Source organism: Mytilus galloprovincialis, chromosome 1, assembly GCF_965363235.1.
Source record: "Mytilus galloprovincialis chromosome 1, xbMytGall1.hap1.1, whole genome shotgun sequence".
NCBI lineage: Eukaryota > Metazoa > Mollusca > Bivalvia > Mytilida > Mytilidae > Mytilus > Mytilus galloprovincialis.
The window spans coordinates 56331289-56356328 of record NC_134838.1 but is presented as its reverse complement, the minus strand read 5'-3'; the positions used below and the strand labels follow the sequence as shown (position 1 = coordinate 56356328).

The window sequence follows — 25040 nt, the reverse complement described above, 5'->3', positions numbered from 1 at the left end:
TTAGTTCTTTATAAAATTTAGTGTTGGAGAGCTGACGATTTCCTTCTTCGATGTAGTCTGCCTTGTTCATCACTACAACGGCACTTCCTTTATCAGCTTGTTTGATAACATTTATATATTTCGTCATGGTCTTTCAAGTTTATAATAACTTGACTTTCTGACTTTGAAATATTTCTGACTTGTTTACCACTGATTAAAGATCTGACTTCAGCTTTGACTGATGTAATGAATGATTCCAAATTGTCGTTTTTGCTTTTACCTTAAATTTTGGGATGCATATGTCTCCTTCATCACTCTCATAATCAGATTCATTCATTCCGGCTTCTTTTAATTTTTTCTTCTGTTGTCTATTGAAATGTTCTTTCAACCGAAGTAAAGAAACAAGAAACTTCTAAATTCAAAGTAAACACTGTAAAGAAACAAGAAACAAGAAACTTCTAAATTTGGGTGTTAAAAACAATGTGGTAGAAGCAATTGTATACAAGTGCTGTAAAGCCGCCAACACTGACCACTCTTTCAGCAGTAACAAAACAGTAATACAAGATCTATGTTACATCTAATTGCAAAACGGAAAATAGTATTTATATTCTTACTTGTGGAACTTGCAAGCTGCAGTATGTTGGTGAAACAGAAACTAAATTCAACATCAGACTTAACATTATCACTGGTCGTTCTATACAAAAGGAAGAAACTGTCCAATTACAAGACACCTCTTAAGAACAGGACATACTTTGGATAATATCACCTTTCAAATAATTGAGGTAAACCAAAATTGGGACTCCGAAAGGAGAAAACAGAGAGAAAGGTTCTGAATGCTTCAGCTACGTACTCTTGAACCTGATGGACTTAATGAGAGGAATGAAAAACAGTTCTACCCAAAACCAAAGGAATAAATCATGAATGTCCGGCAGTTATTAACCAAACGAGTATTATTCTCATATGGTCATGACCATACGTGTATGGTCCAAATAGTCATATGGTCCGGAACATATATATATATATATAACTGAAGACAATAAGTTGTAGCTAGGGTGTATATTATATAAGTCTGTGTGATTTATTTCATTATAATTGAATATTTTCCAGAAAATAATAACAAATTATAAAACTTGTTTTATTGAAATGGGGATTTATTTTTTCTTGCAAAAATATGCTTTTTGTTTTGAAATGACTTTGATATTGTTCAAAGAAATCTGATGGAAATAAACCATAAATAAAATAAATGGGGAATGTGTCAATATAAAGGACACAGACATGCTTGGGTATCATATAAATTATAAAAAGATATAACTGAAAATAGAAACTAGAGGCTCCAAGGAGTCTGTGTTGCTCACCTGATATTTTTATTTAGTATTGATGCATGAAATAATAACTATCATACTTTTGCTTTAGTTTCAAAGATACTAGAACACACCCACGAAATCGCGTGCATTTAGAGCTTGGTTGAAAGTATGTAAACTGTTGTAGGGAAATTTTTTGTAAAAGATTTTATGTCTGGAGAATTTCAGAAAAGGTATCAAAATTCAAAGGTACTTGAAGACAGAAATTATTTTTTTTAAAGCCATCTTGTACCATACAACTAATATAGTTGACCTATTGCTTATAGAAAATCACCAAAACACCAAATCTTAACACTTAGCAATGAACAATGAAAATGAGGTCAAAATCATATAAAAACCTGTGCGACTGACATATAAATCATAAAATATTTGTATATACCAAATATAGTTGACCTATTGCATTAAGTATTAGAGAAAAAGACCAAAACTCAAAAACTTAAATATAACCACTAAACCATGAAAATGAAGTCAAGGTCAGATGACACCTGCCAGTTGGACATGTACACTTTGCAGTCCTTCTATACACCGAATATACATGTACTAGACCTATTGCTTATATAGTATCTGAAATATCGACTTGACCACAAAACTTAACCTTGTTCACTGATCAATGAAATGAGGTTGAAGTCAGGTGAAAACTGTCTGACGGGCATGAGAACGTACCTGGCAAAGTACGCACATACAAATGTACCAAATCCTATTACTTATCATAAAAGAGAATTTAAGATTACAAATAATCTTATCTTTTTTTTTCAAGTAGTCACTCAACCATGAAAATGAGGTCAAGGACATTGGACATGTAAATAAACTCATCATAGATACCAGGACTAAATTAATATATATATACGGAAACTTCTTAACATCAGGCATCTATATACAAAGTATAAAGCATCAAGGTCTTCCACCTTCTAAAATATAAAGCTTTAAAGAAGTATACTAATGCCGCCGTCACAGCTAGATCACTACCCCTAAGAAGTTGAGCTATCTGGGGCAAAAGTCGCAGGCTCAACAAAAACTTCAACTTTCCCCCTATGTTCTATTTTTAGCCATGTCTGCCATGTGAGATGGCAGGTGAGGTCATCAGACACATTTTTTAACTAGAAACCATAATGCTGATTGTGGCCAAGTTTGGTTTAATTTGTCTCAAACAGGCTATTATTTGAACTTGGAACTTGGAATTTGCTTGATTTCTTTTTATTGAAATTTTTAATAAATTACATGCTTATATTTAGACTGTAATTAAATGTTCTGTACTGCACACAACACTTTCTATTACAAAGAAAATAGTATATTTTCAATAGAATGCACTGTGCCTTGACAACACTATCTTAAGCCCCAATCCCACTAGACCACAATCGCACCATGCTCACCGAGATCTAAAATGAATTCAGATCGTGGTAAGGTCGCGGTATGAGTGGCATGAAAATGTAAAGTTTCGTATTTCACGATGCTACTTCGTCTTCATTATGCTTCTACAACAATCCCGCTACGATTATACCACGTTTATTCTGTGACCTCACTATGATAATCTCGATCTTTCCACGCTCATTACGTCCTCACTACGACCATACCACGATTTATCCGATTGCAACACAATCTTACCACCCTTTTACTCCAATTATACCACGCTCTTACCACGACCATACCACATTCATATACTGAGATCTTACTACACTCCTGTAATATATCGTCAACATCGTTCCATATAAATACTGTATCATTCCTTCTATTTCTCATTGATGTGTAAAGTTTCTCAGAAACAACGTAGTCATGCAACAAAAATCTACCAGAACTCGTGTGCGGTAGGGGTAGAGGCAGAGGCAGATCTGATAGTAACGAATCATGATCCAGTAGAGATGCCGGATCAACAAATCCAACCACAATTTATTGCTGGTCCATCAAGCTCAAATGATGATGTTTTAGTGAACGATAACAGGGATGACACAGATGTGTCAAGCATGGTTGAACCGTTGGATAAAAAGGACAAGAGGTCCAAAACACATGTACATACAAACAAAACCTTTTATGTATTTCATGTGAAAATGATGATGTGCATGATTGTCGTAGTATGAAAGTAAAGAGGTCGTAATAAGAGCGTGATGAGGACTACATGGGCGTGCTAAGATCGTGCTTTGGTCTTAAACAGCGTGGTGTAAACGTGGTATAGTCGTAGTGGAAGCGTAGATGGGTCGCGATGAGAACGTGATGGTCGTAGTGAGGTCGTAGTAACGTCACTGTGAGAGCGTAGCGAAGTCTATCGGAATAGAATCACGCTCTCACTACGCTTCTATTACAACCTGATTTCTCCACGACCGCACCAAGATTGTTTTGAACATGTTCAAAATTGACCACGCTCATCACGATTTTGAAGACCTCACCATGACCGTACTACAACCTTATTGCGATCATTTTCATTTTTTTCACAGATTGTAGTGCGATCGCGGCCTAGTGGGACTGCAGTATAACCAAAATACATTGTATGGAAAGTGTTATTAACCTCTCAAAAAATCATAATACCAAATTAACATGGAATTTATTAAAAAATTTAAACACAAGAAATTATGCAAATTCCATAATTAAAAATAATTCCAAGTTCAAATTATAGCCTGTTCTCAGTTGTTTCAGGAGAATTGAAATCTTTTGAAAAAAAGATTACAAAAATTACCAAACATTCTAATATGACAATGCTTCTTTCTCTTTGTGAATAAACCCTTGCTCTTAATCCAATAAAATTTGTTTGAACATGCTTATGTTGACTAAATTACTGCAGAATAATGAATTTTATCAAATTAGCATGCATTAATGTATTTCATTTATTTAAAACACTTCAAAACTCTTAAATGACGCACATGATTTTATTAATTCATTCATAATGACTGTAATTTGAAGCAATTTGAAATTGACATATTTCACCTAGCTATATAGATACATGTACGACAATTATTTTTACAAACAAAAAAGGGGGGTTCATGAAAGAGCCTACACAAACGCTCAACTATTATAAACATCAGACTTAGAAATTATCTTAATTGTCCTAATCAGAATCAAAATAATTGATGCAAGCTATACTTTATTGTAGTTTTAAAGGGGCACTAGCTACGAGATACATAAAAAATCAAATACATCATTTTTTTGGCTCATTCATTAATAAAATGCAAATAGTGAAATAATAATTCGCTTTCGGCAGCCAGTAGGTTCCATTTGGTCAAAAAAAGCTAAAAAACATTGACTTTGCAAGTGAATAATTCGACCTCATTGAATCCGTATTCATGTGAACTTCAATTTAACCCCTTAGCTTAAGATGGAGAACACCTGAATTGTATGTGTAAAGTTATTTCAAGGTAAACTCACCTTGGTCTATGTGAATATTAAACAAAGGAAGCAGATGGATTCGTGACAAAATTGTGTTTTGGTGATGGTGATGTGTTTGTACATCTTACTTTACTAAACAGTCTTGCTGCTTACAATTATCTCTATATATCTATAATAAACTTGGCTTAGTAGTTTCAGTGGAAAATGTTAATAAAAATTTACAAATTTTATGAAAATTGTTAAAAATTTACTATTAAGGACAATAACTCCTTAGGGGGTCAATTGACCATTTCGGTCATGTTGACTTATTTGTAAATCTTACTTTGCTGAACATTATTACTTTTAACAGTTTATCTCTATCTATAATAATATTTAAGCTAATAACCCAAAACAGCAAAATTCCCTTAAAATTACCGATTCAGGGGTAGCAACCCAAAAACGGGTTGTCCGATTCATCTGAAAATTTCAGGGCAGATAGATCTTGACCTGATAAACAAATTACCTCCATGTCAGATTTGCTCTAAAATTCTTTGGTTTTTGAGTTACAAGCCAAAAACTGCATTTTACCCCTATCTTCTATTTTTAGCCGTGGCAGCCATCTTAATTTGATGGCTGGGTCATCTGACACATTTTTGAAACTAGATACCCTTAAGATGATTGTGACCATGTTTGGATTAATTAGGCACAGTAGTTTCAGAGGAAATGATTTTTGTAAAAGATAACTAAGATTTATGAAAAATGGTTAAAAATTGACTATAAAGGGCAATAACTCCTTTAGGGGTCAACTGACCATTTCAGTCACGATGAATTATTTGTATATCTTACTTTGCTGAACATTATTACTGTTCACAGTTTATCTCTATCTATAATAATATTCAAGATAATAACCCAAAACAGCAAAATTTCCTTAAAATTACCGATTCAGGGGCAACAACCCAACAACGGGTTTTCCGATTCATCTGAAAATTTCAGAGCAGATAGATCTTTACCTAATGAACATTTTTACCCATTTGTCAGATTTGCACTAAATGAGGGTAGTAATGCCCTTTACCGTCAGGCGTCAAACGGTTATTTTCAGCTACCAATAGCGTCAAATTGGTTTAATTTTTACTGTGATTCATCAAACTATAATTATCTTTATTTGTCAGAGGTCACAATTATTTATCTTTACCATAATTTTTGGAAAAAATTTAGCATATGATTTGCGAAAATCAGTCAATTTTCTTATTTTCTAAAAGAATTAAGTGTACATTTTTATATTCTTGCATCAAAAATTTATAAACGTTTTAACGTCATTTGGCAAGAATTTTTACCGTGATTCGTCAATAAGGGGCCGTTCATTCAATCTATGCCAACATTTTGAAATTTAGATATAAAATTGTGGGCATAGGTTGAATTATTTGTTATTTGATTAAGTGTTAAAAACATAAATTAATTAGGGGCTAATCAAGATTGTTCCTTAAATAAAAATTCATAAAATCCTTCCCCCCCTCCCCCATTATTTCATTATACTATAATTTTAAACTTATTCTTTTATGAAATAAAGATCCTCAACACACACAATTACCTACATTTTCACTAGTACTTGTAAAAGAAGTTGTATATTGAGTAAACATCAACGCTAGATTTAAACTGGTTGTTGTGAAAATTTACTTTCTGAAGATACAACAAAAAAATATAAAAAAAAATTCTGTTTAAGATCTTAATAAATCTCATTGAAATTAACTAGATAGATATTCTGTATACAATATTATGTATGCTTCACAATCAACATAACGGTCAAAATAGTCTGTTTTAATATGTCAGTGGAATCTTCAGCTTTAGGAGATTGTAACAAACTTTGTATTTATAAACTATATAAATTAGTATTTGGTTTTGAAAGATATTTTCATTGTAATGTATCTATATTAACAAAATTGTGTAGCGGCACACTTAGATTAAATGTTGAAGTTGGTCGTTATCTGAATACTCAAAGAGAAAATAGAATTTGTATATGTTGCAATATGAAGGTTTTGGAGGACGAATATCATTTTGTTTTATCATGTCCAACGTATAGATCTGTGCGTATAGACTTTTATATTTATTCTACTATTCTTGGCCAAATCGGCACAAGTTAGATAATTTATGGGACAACTGTAGGATAAAAAACTTAATTCACATAGTTTTTTCACTGACCCCCCTCTTAACTTAATTTGGGAAAAATTGATTTACCAATAGGGATATATGTAAAAATCGATTTTAGATATACAAAACTTGCAGAATTTTAACCCCCCTACCCCCAAATTATTTGATTTAAGATTTTTATCCTACATCGATCTTTTAATGTCGTCCCTAAATCTCTGACAGTAAAACTATGCATTTATTCAAATGCAGCCGCTTGGAAAATTAGATCACATATAATGTCATAATATTATTGTATACTCTGTAACTTCTGTTCTCTGCTGCCTTTTGTTTGTCATATGTTGTATATATTTTCGTTTGCCATAGCATGTGAAAATATAGTATGCATTAATCTGTCTACAGTAATAACGATGCCGATCTGATAAATCAATAAACTGATAATGCCCCCAGTTTATCAAATCTCGTATCTAATTAGTCGATAACGCAAAATCATGATCGATCTTCCACATGCGCATTGTTTCCCTGACCTAGAGTATTACACTTATTCCTACTGATTTAAAATTTAGTTACAATGTATTATGAATTATGATATTGTATACTTAAGATACATTGTATACATAAAAATTTATGCCTTGTTCACACGTATATTTAATTCGAATTGAATTCGAATCGAATGCGAATGGTATTCGCTAATCGCATTCACACACTCTTCCTTTTTAATTCGAATTGATTCGAATAAGTTAATTCAAATTATCAAATTCGCATTAGAAATACGCTTTTGTTGATACAAACTAAAAGGTAACATCGTTTGGACAGTAAAGCGAATTTGACGCGCATTTTAATGACGTTAGGACGTAAAACGTTTTGGATGCGAATTAAACTAATTCGAATTAGTTAATGCGAATCGAATTCGAATTACGTGTGAACTCAGCATGATATATTATTTCAACATTTATAAGTCATATATATTTTTTATTCAAAATGTATGATTTTACAGGAAATTAAGATTAAAGGTAAATAAAACTACAGGTAAATGAAGTCACATGTGTCTTTTTACCTATTACCAGTGGCATTGCTAGGTGTGAAATTTTAATTACTTAAACAACAGCCCCTAATAAAAGTTGACAGTTCATGGATTGAAAGTAATAAAAGTGATATATGAAGACTCCCTTACACAATAAATTATTTCCTGTCTATCTAACTGTGTGACAAAACCTTTTCCATGCTGGAAATAGAAATTTTGAAGCAGGGACAAAAAGTTTTTATCTTTTACTACACTATTATGTACTCATTAATCAATATAGATCCCTGTTTAAATTTACAATAGAAATAGAAGGCCCCCTCTTTTTTGGAAAAAATTTGGTTGCTAATATAAGGAATCTATGAAGCGTGACTGGAGCGGGTCCCCTCTTAGGCAGTCAGTGGGCCCCCACTTATGAAAATTTCTGGATCCAACACTGATAAGCCAAAATGGCATTTTTTCCTGTATGTTCTATTTTTAGCCATGTCATGCAGTTATGTTGGTTGGCAGGTGGGATCATCAGAAACATTTTTTAAACTATATACCCTAATAATAATTGTGACCAAGTTTGGATTAATTTGTCTCTGTAGTTTCAGAGAAGATTTTTGTAAGATTACAAAAAATCGTTAAAAATTCATTATAACATAATAAAGGACAATTACCCCTGAAGGTGTCAATTGACCATTTTGGTCATGATGACTTATTTGTACTATGCTGAACATTATTGCTATTTACAGTTTATCTCTATCTTAAGTAATAATCAATATAATAACCCAAAACTGCAAAATGTCCTTTAAATGTTACCGATTCAGATGGAAGCAATCCAACAAGGGGTTGTCAGATTTGTCTAAAAATTTCATGGCAGATAGATCATGACCTGATTAACCTGATAAACCCCCATCAGATTTGCTCTTAATGATTTGGTTTCAGAAATATTAACCAAAATATCAATTTTCCTTCCTAAGCTCTATTTGTAGCCATGGTGGCCATCTTAGTTGGTTGGCCGGGTCATTGGTCACATTTTTCAAACTTTATACCCCAATGAGAATTGTGGCAAAGTTTGGTTAAATCTGGCCCAGTAGTTTTGTAAAAGTTAATGGACCACGGACTACAACAATGATGCAGACGACGGATGATAGAAGCCAAGTGATGAGAAAAGCTTACTTGGCCCATCTGGCCAGGTGAGCTAAAAAGTGACTCAACCCAAATTTGTACTTGATACAAGTTTTGTGGTAATATGTATTGCCAATAAGTTCCATAACATTTGGTTGAGGCAAACTGAAGATAGAGAAAAGAAATGAAAAATTCAGCAATTTTTCGATATGTAAAGGGGCATATTTAGTCTAGAATAGTCAGTCTAGGTGACACCACCAAATTTTAAGCTTGATCTGTAGTTTGTGTTAATAAGCATTGTGTATAAGTTCCATTATATTTAACTGAGGCTAACTTAAGTGAGAGGATGGAAACGTAAAATTCAACAATTTTTCCATTTGTATTTAAAGAATCATAGCTCTAGAATGAAATTGATGCCACCAAATTTTCAGTCAAAAATGATGACTCCATTCCAAAAATTGAAATTGATTACAGCTGATTAATGATTACAATAAAAATGACCCCAAGCCTGCTAACTGATAGTTTTAATTATTTTAGGTAATATCTACTGATCTACATGTACATGTATTTTTTTTAATTTTTCAGTATTAGGCAAAAATTTGAAAATATTGTCATCAAAGGGCAATAACTCTGATAAGAAGTTGACTGATGAGTTCTACCATGAGTCTTTTTTTGTACAAATTGTCTTGCTGATCATATTTGCAATTTGAGGTTTCTATTTTTTTCTATCTTTATATCAGAATTAACAAGAATGTGCCCCACTCGCACTATCATTTTCCATGTTCAATTAACCCTGAAATTGAGTAAAAAATCTAATTTGGCATTAAAATTAGAAAGATCATACCATAGGGAACATGTGTACTAAGTTTCAAGTTGATTGGACTTCAACTTCAGCAAAAACTACCTCAACGAAAAAATTTAACCTGGAACTCACACTTTCATTTTCTATATTCAGTGGACTGTGAAATTGGGGTCAAAAGTCTAATTTGATTTTAAATAAGAAAGATCATATCATAATTGGAACATGTGTACTAAGTTTCAAGTTGATTGGACTTCAACTTCATCAAAAACTACATTGACCAAAAACTTTATCCAGAACTCGCACTTTCATTTTTTATGTTCAGTGGACCTTGAAATTGGGGTCAAAAGCCTAATTTGGGTTTAAAATTAGAAAGATCATATCATAAGGAACATGTGTACTAAGTTTCAAGTTGATTGGACTTCAACTTCATCAAAAACTACCTTGACAAAAAACTTGAACCTAAACAGTCAGGGGACTTACTTAAACAAGTGATTTTCTAAATCACTGATTCAAGTAACATTATTTCCATAAAGTTTGGAAGTTAGAGTTGTCTTTCTTTAATAATCACCTATTTAAGTAGTACAAATAAATCACTAGAAGAAGTGATTTAATATTAGTGTAGCTTTAAATATAGAATACTAATGATCCAGGGACTAATTATGTTTCTAAACTTATCAGAACCAACATCTGTGTTGTCTAGGATGACCAGGTCATTTCAGGTGATGACCTTGTACTGAATCTAGGATAATGACATAAAAATCACTTGTTTAAGTATCAGACCTTAATTTCCTTCCCAAAAATCACTTCTTTAAGTATCATTCTTTTAATAACCCCCACTAATTTCAACACCCCCGAACAGTGAAATTTTTATCGCGAACAGTAGAATTTTATTACATAATCTGAAAGATGAAACCTTGAACTTCACAGGAAAAATACTCCCACTGCTGTCAAAAATCTTTTAAGAAAGTATCAGTTCATTATGTAAAGCCATTATTATAGCATTTTTTCAACTAAAATAGAATTTTCAGGTAAATGATAGCATCAAAGGCATAAAACTTGCTACTTAAAAGAAGCAAAAAATTCATATTTTTTAATTTTACTAATTAAAAGATGTTATTTAAACCTATGTGTTTAAAATTTTGAAAAAACTACAAAATCCCAATTTGTGACAAAACCTCGAATTTGCTACTCAAATAAGTGATTTAAAAATCACTTATTTCAGTAAGTCCCCTGACTGCTAAAGCGGGACAGACAGATGAATGGAAGGACGGACAGAGGGAGGCACAGACCAGAAAACATAATGCCCCTCTACTATCGAAGATGGGGTATAAAAATCATATCCATTGCAGTTTCAAGATTTATATAAAACAATAAAATCTGTCTTTTTAGGGCAATATAAAAAGTTGTCTAACAGTGTTGGCCTATATGGACAACTGGTAAGGTTCGACATTCAGAAATTTTTTTAACCCCCATCAGATTTTCCCTGTTAATAAGGGTTTTCAAAATAATAGACAAAACTTGCATTTTACCCCTATGTTTTATTTTAAGCCATCTGTGGTTTGAAGGCAGGGTCATCAAACACATTTTTTAACTACAATAAAATTGAGAATGGAAATGGGGAATGTGTCAAAGAGACAACAACCCGACCAAATAAAAAACAACAGCAGAGGGTCACCAACAGGTCTTCAATGTAGCGAGAAATTCCCGCACCCGGAGGCGTCCCTCAGCTGGCCCCTAAACAAATATATACTAGTACAGTGATAATGAACGCCATACTAATTTCCAAATTGTACACAAGAAACTAAAATTAAAATAATACAAGACTAACAAAGGCCAGAGGCTCCCGACTTGGGACAGGCGCAAAAATGCGGCGGGGTTAAACATGTTTGTGAGATCTCAACCCTCCCCCTATACCTCTAACCAATGTAGAAAAGTAAACGCATAACAATACGCACATTAAAATTCAGTTCAAGAGAAGTCCGAGTCTGATGTCAGAAGATGTAACCAAAGAAAATAAACAAAATGACAATAATACATAAATAACAAAAGACTACTAGCAGTTAACTGACATGCCAGCTCCAGACTTCAATTAAACTGACTGAAAGATTATGATTTCATCATATGAACATCAGGCCCAATTCTTCCCGTTAGGGGTTTAGTATCATACCATCATAACATATACAGTGTATGAGAAGAATGTAGATACCCCAATGATGATCATGGCTATTAAGTTTGGTTCAATTTTAGTGCAGTAGTTTCAGAAAAAAAACATTTTGGTAAAGTTAATGGATGCTGGAAAGCTCTGCTCAATGCCCCTTCAGTATGCAAGGTGATCAAACAAAACCTGAAACCTTGTCAGGTAGAAAGTAAAAAGCATGCACTCCGGCTGAAAAATGGAAATAGTTTGAAAATTAATATACAGGCCTTTTGTGACTTACTGAATTCTAATAATATTTAAATGGAGATACTTTAATTTCATGCAGTATACAGAAGAATTCATACTACTCAATCAGTAAATGATTCAGGGAAGTTGCCAAAGTATAGGTTTTTTGGCTGACATGTTTTAAAAACCAGCAAGTTGTTTTGGCATGGTCTAAATTGAAACAACTTTAATGTGTCCAAGGATTATATATTACTGAAGAACTAATACAAACCTTTCCCCTTCTGTAGCTGCAGATCCAGGTCTTGGAGATCTTTTAGAGCGTCGTATAGATCGTCTTTTAGAATCATTTGTCCAGTAAGTGACAACCAAATGTTGTGTGTTTTCTCTTTCTTCGCCTGATAGAAAGTCAGGATAGTCATTTACCTGCAAAAAATAAATATTTTTATAAAGATTCATCTACTATCTTATGATTCTAAACAAACTTTTGTATAATTTTGGTACATATCCAGGATAGTTCAAGAAAGTTATCAACAAGAGGCTGTCACAACGACAGCAAACCGGATTTATTAACATTTATTTATGTCCTGGCAATATCACAAGAACCATTACTGATGAATGGTGAAAGTGAAAATCGTCAATATCAAATTTGACCTCCATTTTGTCATCAGTATCAACATATTAAAATTTGAAAAGCTTAGATTGAATGGTTCATGAGTAAATGCAACAACGTGAATGGAAACGCCATTTTACGATCTTTTAAGAACCACAACTCCTGAACGGTAAAAGTCAAAATCGTCATTATTTAACTTGACCTCTATTTTGTCATTAGTAACAACATATTAAAATTTCAAAAGCTTTGGTTGATGGTTCATGAGAAAATGCACGGACACGACGGGAAACACCATTTTTCAATCTTTCAAGAACCATAACTCCTGAACGGTAAAAGTCAAAATCATCATTATTGAACTTGACCTCCATTTTGTCATCAGTAACAGCATATTAGAATTTCGGAAGATTTGGTAGAACAGTTCATGCATGAATGCACGGACACGACTGGAAACTCCATTTTTCAATCTTTCAAGAACCATAACTCCTGAACGGTAAAAGTCAAATTCATCATTATTGAACTTGACCTCCATTCTGTCATTAGTAACAACATATTAAAATTTCGGAAGATTTGGTAGAACAGTTCATGCATGAATGCACGGACACGACTGGAAACTCCATTTTTCAATCTTTCAAGAACCATAACTCCTGAACGGTAAAAGTCAAATTCATCATTATTGAACTTGACCTCCATTTTGTCATCAGTAACAGCATATTAAAATTTCGGAAGATTTGGTAGAACAGTTCATGCATGAATGCACGGACACGACTGGAAACTCCATTTTTCAATCTTTCAAGAACCATAACTCCTAAACGGTAAAAGTCAAAATCACCATTATTGAACTTGACCTTTGTATAGTTGTCAGTAATAACATATTAAAATTTTAAAAGCTTTGGTTGAAAGGTTCACGAGTTAATGCATGGACAACATTTGATTGCCGCCCGCCCGACCGCCCGGCTGCCCGCCGTACATCCCCAAATCAATAACCGACATTTTTGTCACAAAAATCCGGTTAAAAATTTAAAAACTTTTAACCTCAGAGTGAATGTAATATACAACTGGCAGAAAAACTAAATCCATTTTTCACTAAAATGTGGATTAAGTTTAAAGTTTATTAAAAGGGATTTTTTTTAATTTTATTTACTTTTGGATACTATTTTATGATCATTAACAAGCTTCTGTCTAAGTTTGGTAGAAATCCAGGATAGTTTAAGATAAACTGTTATCACAGAGATATGTCTCAATTTTTGGTAATTTCAACAATAAAAATGTTGAAATTAAAATAGCAACACTTTTTAATACATGTATGTACGATTTGCAAATATTCAAAGTCAATGAATCATGACTGAAGGTACATGCATGGCTAAACAATCGATACCTCCATGGAAATAAGATGTGCCAAAAATGAATGCTAATACAACGCAAACCAAATATCATTGACTTATTAAGCAGTTCCATTTAAACAAACCTAAACACAAACTAATACATGAAAACTACATGTGTAAGAAAAGTTTCATAATCAGTAGACCATGACTGAGGGGTGGGGGAAATAATCTCCACGGAAATGAGATATGCCAGCTGCATTCCAATTATCATTAACTTCATATACAAAAATGTATATACTCACTACATGTAGGTCAGGTTCCCCATAAACTGACCTATTAAATAACAAACTAAAACATGCAAACTAAGCAAAAGTTTCAAAGACAATAGACCATAACTGAGGGGCTGGGACCAAATAATCTGCACTGTAATGAGATGTGCCAATACTGATACAACTGCATACCAAATATCTTTGACTTACCACTAGTGGTTTACCATAAACTAAACCCAATCACAAACTAATACATTATTGACGCTGCTGCCGCTTTTGTCTTCTCTGACACCGGAAAATGCAGACCTTACCTATGTCTCACTTTTTGACTCTGTCAAGGAGAACAAAAATGAATAAAATTTCATAATCTTTAACCATAGAATGAATATTTATAGACGCCCCTTCCAAAATGTAGGATCACTATAGCCTATACATTTTTGTATTATTATCATTATTGCGACAAAAATCGCAGGCTCAACAAAAAGGAATAGAATTCAAAAAGTAGTATCACGAGGAAAATATGTTCCATAGCCATATAGTGTCTATGAGGGTAGTAATGCCCTTTAACTTCAGACGTCAAACCAGGGATGGGGTAATCGTAATCTGTAATCGTAATCAATTGTATTATTGATTACATTTTTTCCAGTAATCGACAGTAATCTGTAATCGAAGACATTTTCGATTACATGTAATCGTAATTTAATGGATTACAACAAAAATCATGTTTACTTTTGATTACATTTCGATTACTTTATATAATTAGTAAATTAGTTTGATAAAAAATATAATAAAATATATAATATACCCGTAACCTGATAATTACATTAGATGTATGTTACATTATAATACGTTATTCTGATTGGCTAACTAGCAATCTCGTGATATTCCTTAATCAATTGCATTACACAATGCAACTTTTCATTCATGATGACACAAGGTCCCACAATAAAGTGCACAGGTAAATGAAATAAAAACTTGATAAAAGGCCTGTTTTCATGATCCTATAGGTAAAAATGTAATTATAAGTATTGAATGCTTTTTTTTGTAACTTTATAGGGTTGTAAAAGCATTGACCGTGCACACATTTTTAGCGCTTCATACAAAATGTACTTCGGTTAATGCTTTTACACCCCAATAAATTTACAAAAAAGAGCATTCAATTCTCAATTGCAAATGAAAACATGTATGTATTCATCACTTTGAAGTACTGATATGACTAAAGAGATGCCTTTATATTTCTATCTATTGTCTCAAGCTGCATTACATGCATTATGATCACCCAGATCCCCTACCATAATTCACTTTATATATAGCTTTTGAAACAAATGGATTTATTTGCTTGTCAATAAGTCAACTCCTTTTAAATCAAAATAAGAAAATAGATTTGAAATAAGAAAATGGATTAAAAATAAGAAATGCGTCTTAAGGTAAGTTCTGTACTTCCTTAAAGTAGTTAGCTTATTTGTATTAAATTTCCTAAAAGCAGAATTTCCAATAAGATTTTAGCTAAGAATAGATAAACAGTTCATTTCTTATAATGTTATGATATACGTGTATATAAAAAGTAAGAAGGTACACAAAATCCTTTTAACAAGGAACTACTGCCTATCATTGAAACTCTTCTAAAAAAAAAAAGATACATGTATCCCTCTATGACACTGTAAATATATATGCTGTTTATTTATATTAGAGAATGAAAAAAATCTTAACAAATTTTCTTGTCTTTACTAATCAAATGATCAAAGTCTTCTAATCACTATATAACATGTATAAGACACATAGTTTTATTTCAATTACTCTTTGTCTAATTAAGAAGAAGATTAATATTGTTTTGCCCCAGGTTATAAATTGAACTCCATTAGCAGTTTTATAACCTATCATTAGGGTGGTTATCCAACAAAAGGATTAAAGCATGCCTGTCATTATAATTATAAATTTTGATCTTTGAAATTGGCTAAACTAATTAAAAATTCTTTTTTTTTATATTGTCTTTAGAGAAACTTCCAAACATTGTAAATAACTATGCTAAAATATACCTGCTTTTAATGAATAAAAACAAAAAAGCTAACTTAAGTCAGTACGAAAGCAAAAGTATGGAAAAAACCTTAAGCATATATATAAGTGATTGATGGAATGCCATGTCATGATCTCTAATTCATGTTGAAAGTCAAAATTTCAAGATTTCTTTAAAAATTCTGATCCTCAGTAAGAGATTCTATCTAGATAATAACTGTAAACTTATAATTTGGAAACAACGTTTTAAATGCTGTTTATTTTGTAAAGTTCTAAATTTCCACTATACAAACGTTCAGCAACATAATTGTGTTTAACGTACTATATTTTATTTTTATTTTAAAGCATGTTATTGACAATAATCGAAAAGTAATGTAACTACATTTGTAGATACCATCGAGATGGGAGCCATCTCTGTGGGCCCCGCTGTCAATAACGTGGGGTAAATAAGTTGTATGGATAATCTGATATGAAGCATTATTTGAAGTTATTACATAGTCTCATGTGTGATTTTATTCTAAGATTTTAAGTTAAAACTGATTAACGGTTCTCGAGAGGTAGAGCGGACACAATTTGTTAAGAACAACAAACGGATGGACAGACCGACAGACTGACCTTTGACCTAGGATGTATACATTATGACACATTCTCTGGTGTTGGTTAATATATATATGTTAAGTTGAAAATGTTTGTCAGGTATAAAGTATGAAATAATAACAGCTGTCCTCTCAAAATATAGTGTGGATCAAATTTGTTAGCGATGGACAGACCAACAGACAGACAGACCTTTGACCTAGGAAGTTGTATATACATCATGACACACCCTCTGGTGTTGGTTAAAATGGATGTCAAGTATAATATTTGAAATCATAATGGTTCTCAAGATATAGAGCGGACACAATCTTCACCACAGGACACGGGGTTGTCAACTGAAACCAAAGTTTTTTTGACCTTGACCTTTGACCTAGGAAGTTGTACATACATCATGACACGCCCTCTGGTGGTGGTTAAAATGGATGTCAAGTATAAACTTTGAAATCATAACGGTTATCTAGATATGGAGCGGACACGATCTTCACCACAGGACACGGGGTAGTCAACTGAAACCAAAGTTTTTTGAATGACTCTCTGTTAAAAAAACTGTTTATGATCAAAAGAGTATCCAGTGCAATATGATAATGCAATTATTTCTTTAAATTTCCCCACATTTTACAGATAAAAGGTATTTCTTTCTGCAATTAATAAGTGGTCACAGTTTGGGCTTTTTTTTTTTTTTTTTATTTCTGAATTACAAAATTTGGAAGAAGATTTTTCTATGATTAATGTCTAAAGCAAAATTTTGAAAGCATCTGTTTTCGTTCATTTTTCTGTTCTTTACTGATAGCTGGACTTTTCTTTGCACAATTAATTGTTTTACATGCTCAATTTATAAACCTTCATTAAATGTGATATATTGGCACACGTTAAATTCCAGATCAAGAAAATATAATAAAGAAAGAAAATTTTTGATTTTTTTTTAAATTCCTGGAAAAGACTGGTAAATTGATTCACTTCTTGTGTCCCAGAAAGATATCGTGTTCCAGAATTTTTTAATATTTCATCTCTAAGAAATATTTTTTTCGTGTTCATTAAAAGGCGCTTTTGTCAATTGTATGCTCACTCATGACTTTAAACAATTTGAAAGTAATATTGGTTTGAACGTTTTCTCTAAAACCAATATCCGTTAGCTTCCAATTAACACGATGAATAAGTTCTCAAAATTAAACATGAAAATATACCATTTAGATTCAAAAGTATGTTACTATCGATGATTTTTTACTGACAGGAATGGTATGTCATTCTCGATAACTCGATCGCTTTCGGGGGCTCCGTCCCCTCGAACCCACTACCAGCAAGGAGGTTGGCATTGAGCGGTTTATCACCCCCTCAGACCCCTCGCCATTCGCCAAGGTTCGGGCGTACACGTAAATATGACCCAGCTACATTGTACGCCACTGAATACAGGGATGATTCCACTATATAGTTTAGGGCCGCTCAGCGGCCCTTAAATCTGTCAGCGGCCCCAAAAAAATGTTAGTGAATATAAATTCCCAATTCAGGAAAATAAAATAAAAATCGGTATTAACTATAATTTTTCATAGTTTGACGTCAAAACGTAGTAAATCCGGATAAGAATGCTGACTACAATCGCATTTTATTAACAACGATTTAATTATGTCAACGTGAGGTAAACAATTTTAGCAGTCGGATTCAATTGAATAAAATTTTATGGGAGTATTTGAATTCCCAAAAGTAGATCACTCAGCAGGTTGATCAAAAACCTGCTCTTTGTCAAAATTGGTGTCAAAGCAGACCTCGGCAAAGAACAAATTCATCAAATTTTGATATAACATTGATGAATAAATTTTAATGGGCGCCGATCTTATAAAAGCAGATCGCCCAGCAGAGCCGTTTATGGAACTTGCTTAAAACCTGTTTTGTAAAAGAAATTATTTTATATTTTGCTCTATTTCCTCAAAAGACAAAAGTTTGAGCGGTTTTGAAAATAATGTTGACGATTGACCATTCAAGAAATGAGCCCCCCCCCCCCCCCCCTGAAATACGATGTCATCATTATCGAACTTTTTCAAGAGATATAATAATGATCAAAAAAAATTTAAAGTTCACTGGTGCTATTGCTTTAAATATAAGTATATAACCTTTTGTAATTGCTTTTCTGAATTCGACAATTGGCCAGTTCAATTTGAAATCCATTTGAATCAAGGTAAGTTTATATTATATTCTGGTACCTTTGATAACTAATTATAAAGATGATCTGTTGAAAAAATACCGAATGGATGATTTTTTTCAGTGGTTAATATGGCAAGCCGTTTTGTTATTAAATCTAACTTCAAGATATCTCATAAACGTTATAAGATATCTTATATAGTTTGTAAGATATCTTATAAAGTTTATAAGATATCTTATAAAGTTTATAAGATATCTTATAAAGTTTATTAAATATCTTACATGCATATGTTATAAAATTTATGAGATATCTTTTATAGTTTATAAGATATCTCATATAGTTTTCTTTATCAGATATCTTATACATTGTATAAGATATCTTGTATAAGATATCTTATAAACAAAATGATATATCTTATACACTATATATAAGATACATTATATAAAGTAGATTTATAAGATATCTTATATACTATATAAGATATCTTATATACTATATAAGATATCTTATAATAGATATTAGATATCTTCTTTATTATATAAGATATCTTATAAAAAAGATTATTTAAGATATCTTATTTCTCTAATTCTTCGTCAATTTATCCCTTTCTGCACCCATTGTATAAAAAAAAAATTAATCATGAACTTGTGGTTTTGTTTGTTATCAGTACTTCATTGGTTAAAATCCGATTATGACGTCGAATGTTCTTGTTTTCCTCTGAATTTCCTATTGTGACGGCAAAAAAGAAAAGGCGACCATGCCTGATGACGTCATATAGAAAGAACACATCTTTTTGCAGATCATTTGAAAAGAAGGAATAAGTGTGCCTGCATAATGTTAGAAAATCATTAGAGAAACTGATTCCACCACTAAATCTCGTGTAATACGATATTTATCCACTCTCGACAGTTAAATTTTAAATATTTAAAATGCTCGGGCAAGCCTTGCGTTTTAAATTTGAAAATTTTTAAACTGTCTCGAGTGGATAAATATCGTATTACACTCAATGGAGCAGTAGAATCTATATATATCATAATATATAATATACGATATCTTTAAAAAAAAATTATATAAGATATCTCATATATTAAATGAGATATCTTATAAAAAATCTAATATGTTATATAAGATATCTTATATATTATGGGATAATTTGAGATAATTTGAAATTCGAATAAATAGCTAAACTGCTTAAGTGCCATAGGTTTATGTTAGCTGGTATATATGCCTTGTTTACCAAAGTTAAGATGATAATGCATCATGTGCAATGGTATTCATGGTATTCATGTATTACATTTTTCCCTGGTCTGAATCCAATAACTTCTTCAAGCAGTGTTCAGGTGAAACTTAATATACATTTTCCGTTTTTACAGGTCAGGAAAATGATATTATTTCGTTTTAGATTGTATGCATAAAAAATTCCCAATTTGGATAAAAATTCCCAATTTGATGTTCAAGGGACCCACTTGAAAGCACCTGGAATCATGCCTGGAATAAACTTTTTTCAACTTTTAGAAAAATAGGATAAAAATCCAATGAGTGTACATTTAGAGGCCAATCAGATGGTGCCTCATGTGCAAAGTATGATGAGACTTTAGCATTGATAAAAACTAGAACCTAAGTCCTGTGACACAACTAAATTCAGTTGTTCATGGCCCATATCTTTTAAAAGTATTTCAAAGGATATAAATCAAATTCTGTTCAATTTTTTTTAATTCATTTTGTTCCTTGAATCAACTTGAAATGCAAAAAAGGTTAATATTAAGATTTTTTTTTTGGACAAGTTACAATTTCATTTGGACAAGTAAGTTTTGGTATGTACTTGACCTACTGGACAAGTTGAAAAAAAAAGTTATTGTAGAGACCTGCAGACAGACAAATTTCATTTTACCCTGATACTTGACATGCTTGACTTGATAAGTGTTGGACTTTTTTTTCAATTTCACCTGTTTACCAGGATGCTGAATGAACTGGGGAGAACACTGCATGTATATATAATGACATTCAATCACACTCTTTCTTTTTTTGACTGTCAATAGTATAGGGATTTTTATTTTGGCAATTTCATTTGTGCATGATAGTGCGTTGTTGTGTCAATGGTACATTGCGAAGCGTATATATTGTAGCTACGCCACTGGTACATTGTAACTTGTCGAACAATAGACCACTTTCGAGTTCATCCGTCACCGGAAAAAACTCATCAATTATATGCGCCTTTATGACGTCATTTACCAGATAGAGGGGGTCGCCTGTATCCTTGCACTATTTACGTTCATTGAGCGTCTTGGTGATCATCATTGTGCAGGATAAACTAGAAATAATGGTTGTTCTGTAGGTACTTAATAACAATTCTCTAATGACATCAATGCTGATTGTCAATTTTGATAATTCAATTTGTCGTATAATTCGTACAATATAGAATTATAGTTTTCCAACCACTCGCTCAACATTGGAATGGAAGTGACGACGCCCCTAAACGCACAAATGACGTTCACTAAAATCAGAGTTTTTGACGGAAATGCATCGAACTCGAAAGTTGTCTATTGTGGAATCCTTTTGGGATCCAGGAATTCTCTTTTCGAATTTCAAGATGCCATGTTTTTGAGCCCAGGAATACAGGATCAGGATCCCTCTGCCCCCCCCCCCCCCCTCCCTCTTGTATGAAAAGGTCTATTAGTTGACTTTTTGATTTAAAAAAATGTATAATGCATTTATTTTATTTTTGTTTAGGGGCCAGCTGAAGGATCCCTCCGGATGCTGGAGTTTCTCGCTACATTAAAGACCTATTGGTTACCTTCTGCTGTTGTACAACGTACATGTATGGTTAGGCTGTTGTCTCTTTGACACATTCCCCATTTCCATTCTCAATTTTATATAGTCGCCAAATTTGTCTTCTTGTTGATTGAAACAACTTTAACAGTAGTCTCAGTTGCTGCTAACTTTTTTTTCTCTTGCTAATTAGTGAGACTGGAAAATTATGCTCCTTTTAGTACTAGTTAATGCTTGACTAAACATGTTATTTACTTACATGATCTACAGAAATTATATCTTTTAAAGAAACCTCTTCTACTACATTTTTAGGTGGGTTTTCAGTAAGATATATCCATTCGTCACCTAAAATGACATATTTCAACGCTTTATTCTCCTTCTCCGAAACAATAATGCAGGATTCATAGGCGCGCACTCTTTCATATGTCTCATCGTTCAGGGATTTTTTTAAAAAGCTTTCTAATTTACTGTTTTTCTTGAACAAAGTTTCAACTGTGCTTCGCGCCATACATGCTTTTATGTGCACTTTCTCTTATTGGTTTACATTGTGGAAATAAAGATCGAGTAGGTGATATTTCAATCAAAATTATTATTAGTTTTGCAGTCGTAATCACATTGCTAGGCACGCACAGCCATTGTTATGCCGGAAATAAGAAATTTTGTGTAAAGCATGTTCGTTGGTCCCGAATCCAAGTAATCGTCAGTATAATAATAATAATACGACATATGGATAGATGTACATAATAGTACGGTGACAATTAAGGTAAATTAAAAAATTTAATGCACCGAAATACCTCACGGCTAATTTTGGTCTTATTTTGAAGATAAATATAATACCCTTCTTTTAAGGCATGTCGTAGAATGCCAAAGTGGTGCAGATTTTTGATAATTGCGATTAAAGGTAAAAAGGGGGGATTTTAAAAAATAGAATTTTTGGACATTTTGGACAATTTCTCGGTAGTCGCTCATGATAACTGAGAAAAAATTTCAATGGAAGCAAGCTCTATGGGTGCTGCACAAGTTCAGCTTCTAATAGTTATGCCAGATTGACACAGATTAGTGATGTTCACCCCCGCAGCCAACATGGAAGAAAATGATAAAGATTATCTTTATTTACAAAAATTATCGATAAAAATATTTATCAGTGGCGTAGCTTGCATGTATGCTCAGATGCTCAAGCATCCACATCATTTTGACAGGAAAAAAATATAAATAAAGATATGTTCGCAGCAGTTAAACTCGGAGGTATCCGTATGTAACAAAGGTTAGGATATGAGGATAGCATCCAGTTATTTTTCCGATGAAGTATGCGTGGTCTTTTATTAAGGATAATTTAGTTCATGTAATAAAACAAGATATCGCAGAAAAGTGTTCTCGATGTCGGCTACGGCAAGTGCAGAAAATGATGCACATATCCTCGGACATGTTTCATCTGAAATTGAGCCTAGCGGAGCGATGGCTTCTACAACTGACTAACAACATAACTGACAACTAAACCACCATATCCTGATATCGTTTCCTGTGAAATGAACGACGACGTGAAAAAAACTAATCTGTAATAGAGTGTGATCATTCCTAGGCTTATCAGAAAATTCCAGTTCCTATCTAGGTCCACATATTAATTTTATTTTCAATAAAAGAACAAAGTTCCTATGTCCCCTGCATTGCACATATGTTATGTAACCAATGAACAAGAGCAATAACTAATAAAAATTAATGTTTTTCCTTTTCATTTTATTTTTAATGGAGAAATAAAAGCTTTAGAGAAAATGCAATGGGATTTCCATTTTAATTTTTATTTCAAAAGGTTAAAGCTTAGGACTTATTTTCGAAATTGTCATTGCTGGTGATATAAAAATCTAATATAAAGTACACATGAGAGTGCAAACAAGACCAGATGGACGGACACCCGGTATTTCGATGATGTCCCCTGCGACGCGTTAATGGGGTCACTTCAGTTCCTATATTCCGAAGTGCCGCTGTGATAGGGCCGTTTTTTGAGAAATGCTAGAAAAGGGGATCACTTCAGTTCCTTTATACAGAAGTGCCGCTGTGATAGGACCATTGATGAGATTTCAAATATTAAGATTGGTGGGAAACTTTTTCATCAAATAAATAAATTATGAATTTCAATCAGTTTCGAGAATTTCGAGAAAACATTAGAATTATGTTTGAAATATAATTATATGAATTGGTGGGTATTTTGAAATTAAACAAAAATCTATATAACCAGTGACGGATTCTATGGGAGCAAATGTGCCTACAGGAACAATGTCTGAAAAAATATAATTTTCTGCATAAAATAGTCCAAAAATAAATTCGCCTCGCTCCGCTCGGCGACGGCATCCACATCATTTCAACCCTGGCTACGCCACTGTTTATATTTAATATTCAGCTTTGCAATAATATATTACAATATATAAACATATTTTTGGGAAAGTTTTGTTAAGATTACATAAAGAATAAAGGAAAAGATAGTACTATTAAGTTTACACCCGGTCCATGATTCAATGAAAAAAAATATCAAATTCATTATTCCATTTTTAAATAAAAAATTAATGTTGAAATCATAAAAATAGTCTTGATGCATAAATGTCAGCATGTACACGATAGTATTTGAAGTTTTATTGATGACAATAGGTCAACCAGTGCAATAGTAATATCATTTTGGAATTGCATGACGATGTACACCCCCCTTTTTTAAACAACGCAAACAACAAAAAAATAAGAGTAGACATTTGACTTTTACCGTTTTAAAGCACTATATATATCACACAAACACGATTTACAAAAAATTTGATACAAATGAAGATATTTGTGTATATTTCAATAACATTTGACACATTTATGCACGTCCAATGATTTGAAGTGGTTACGAAAAACTTACACAAAAAAGTACATGTTATACTTCTAAAATATTCGATAAAGTCTTTTATTTTCTCAAAAATGTTCAACAGCGAAAAGGCTTCTAGCATCTAACACATGAAATATTGGGCATCTAGGTGGCCGAATCTTTCTTTAGGCTTGCAGAAAGGCAAACATGACATGAGACTAGAAGTGATTTCATACAGAGCGAGAGATCTTTCTTGGTCGCGTTTTATTTTGACGTTAGCTAAGTCTGTCTGAAAAGTCGGATTATTCACAACCTGAAAACTGCTCGAGCCATAGAATGGAATGTGTTTTTACGATCAATAGTTTCTGCATTGATATCAACGTTGTCAGACCCTTCTTGAATGA

General features: G+C 32.6%; 1 protein-coding gene across 2 annotated transcripts in view; it reads right to left on the bottom strand.

Annotated features, from left to right (window-relative positions):
• LOC143079298 (uncharacterized protein C12orf56-like) overlaps window positions 1-22467 on the bottom strand; it is a 153943-nt gene extending 131476 nt beyond the window's left edge. For both annotated transcript variants that reach the window (XM_076254560.1, XM_076254569.1), the window contains exons 1-2: window positions 22063-22467; window positions 12364-12515 (exon numbers count right to left, since the gene is read on the bottom strand). In XM_076254560.1, the coding sequence (XP_076110675.1) occupies window positions 12364-12515; window positions 22063-22311 (401 nt within the window). In that variant the 5' untranslated portion in view covers window positions 22312-22467. The remainder of the gene's footprint in view (window positions 1-12363; window positions 12516-22062) is intronic.
• Between the last annotated feature and the right edge of the window lie 2573 nt (window positions 22468-25040).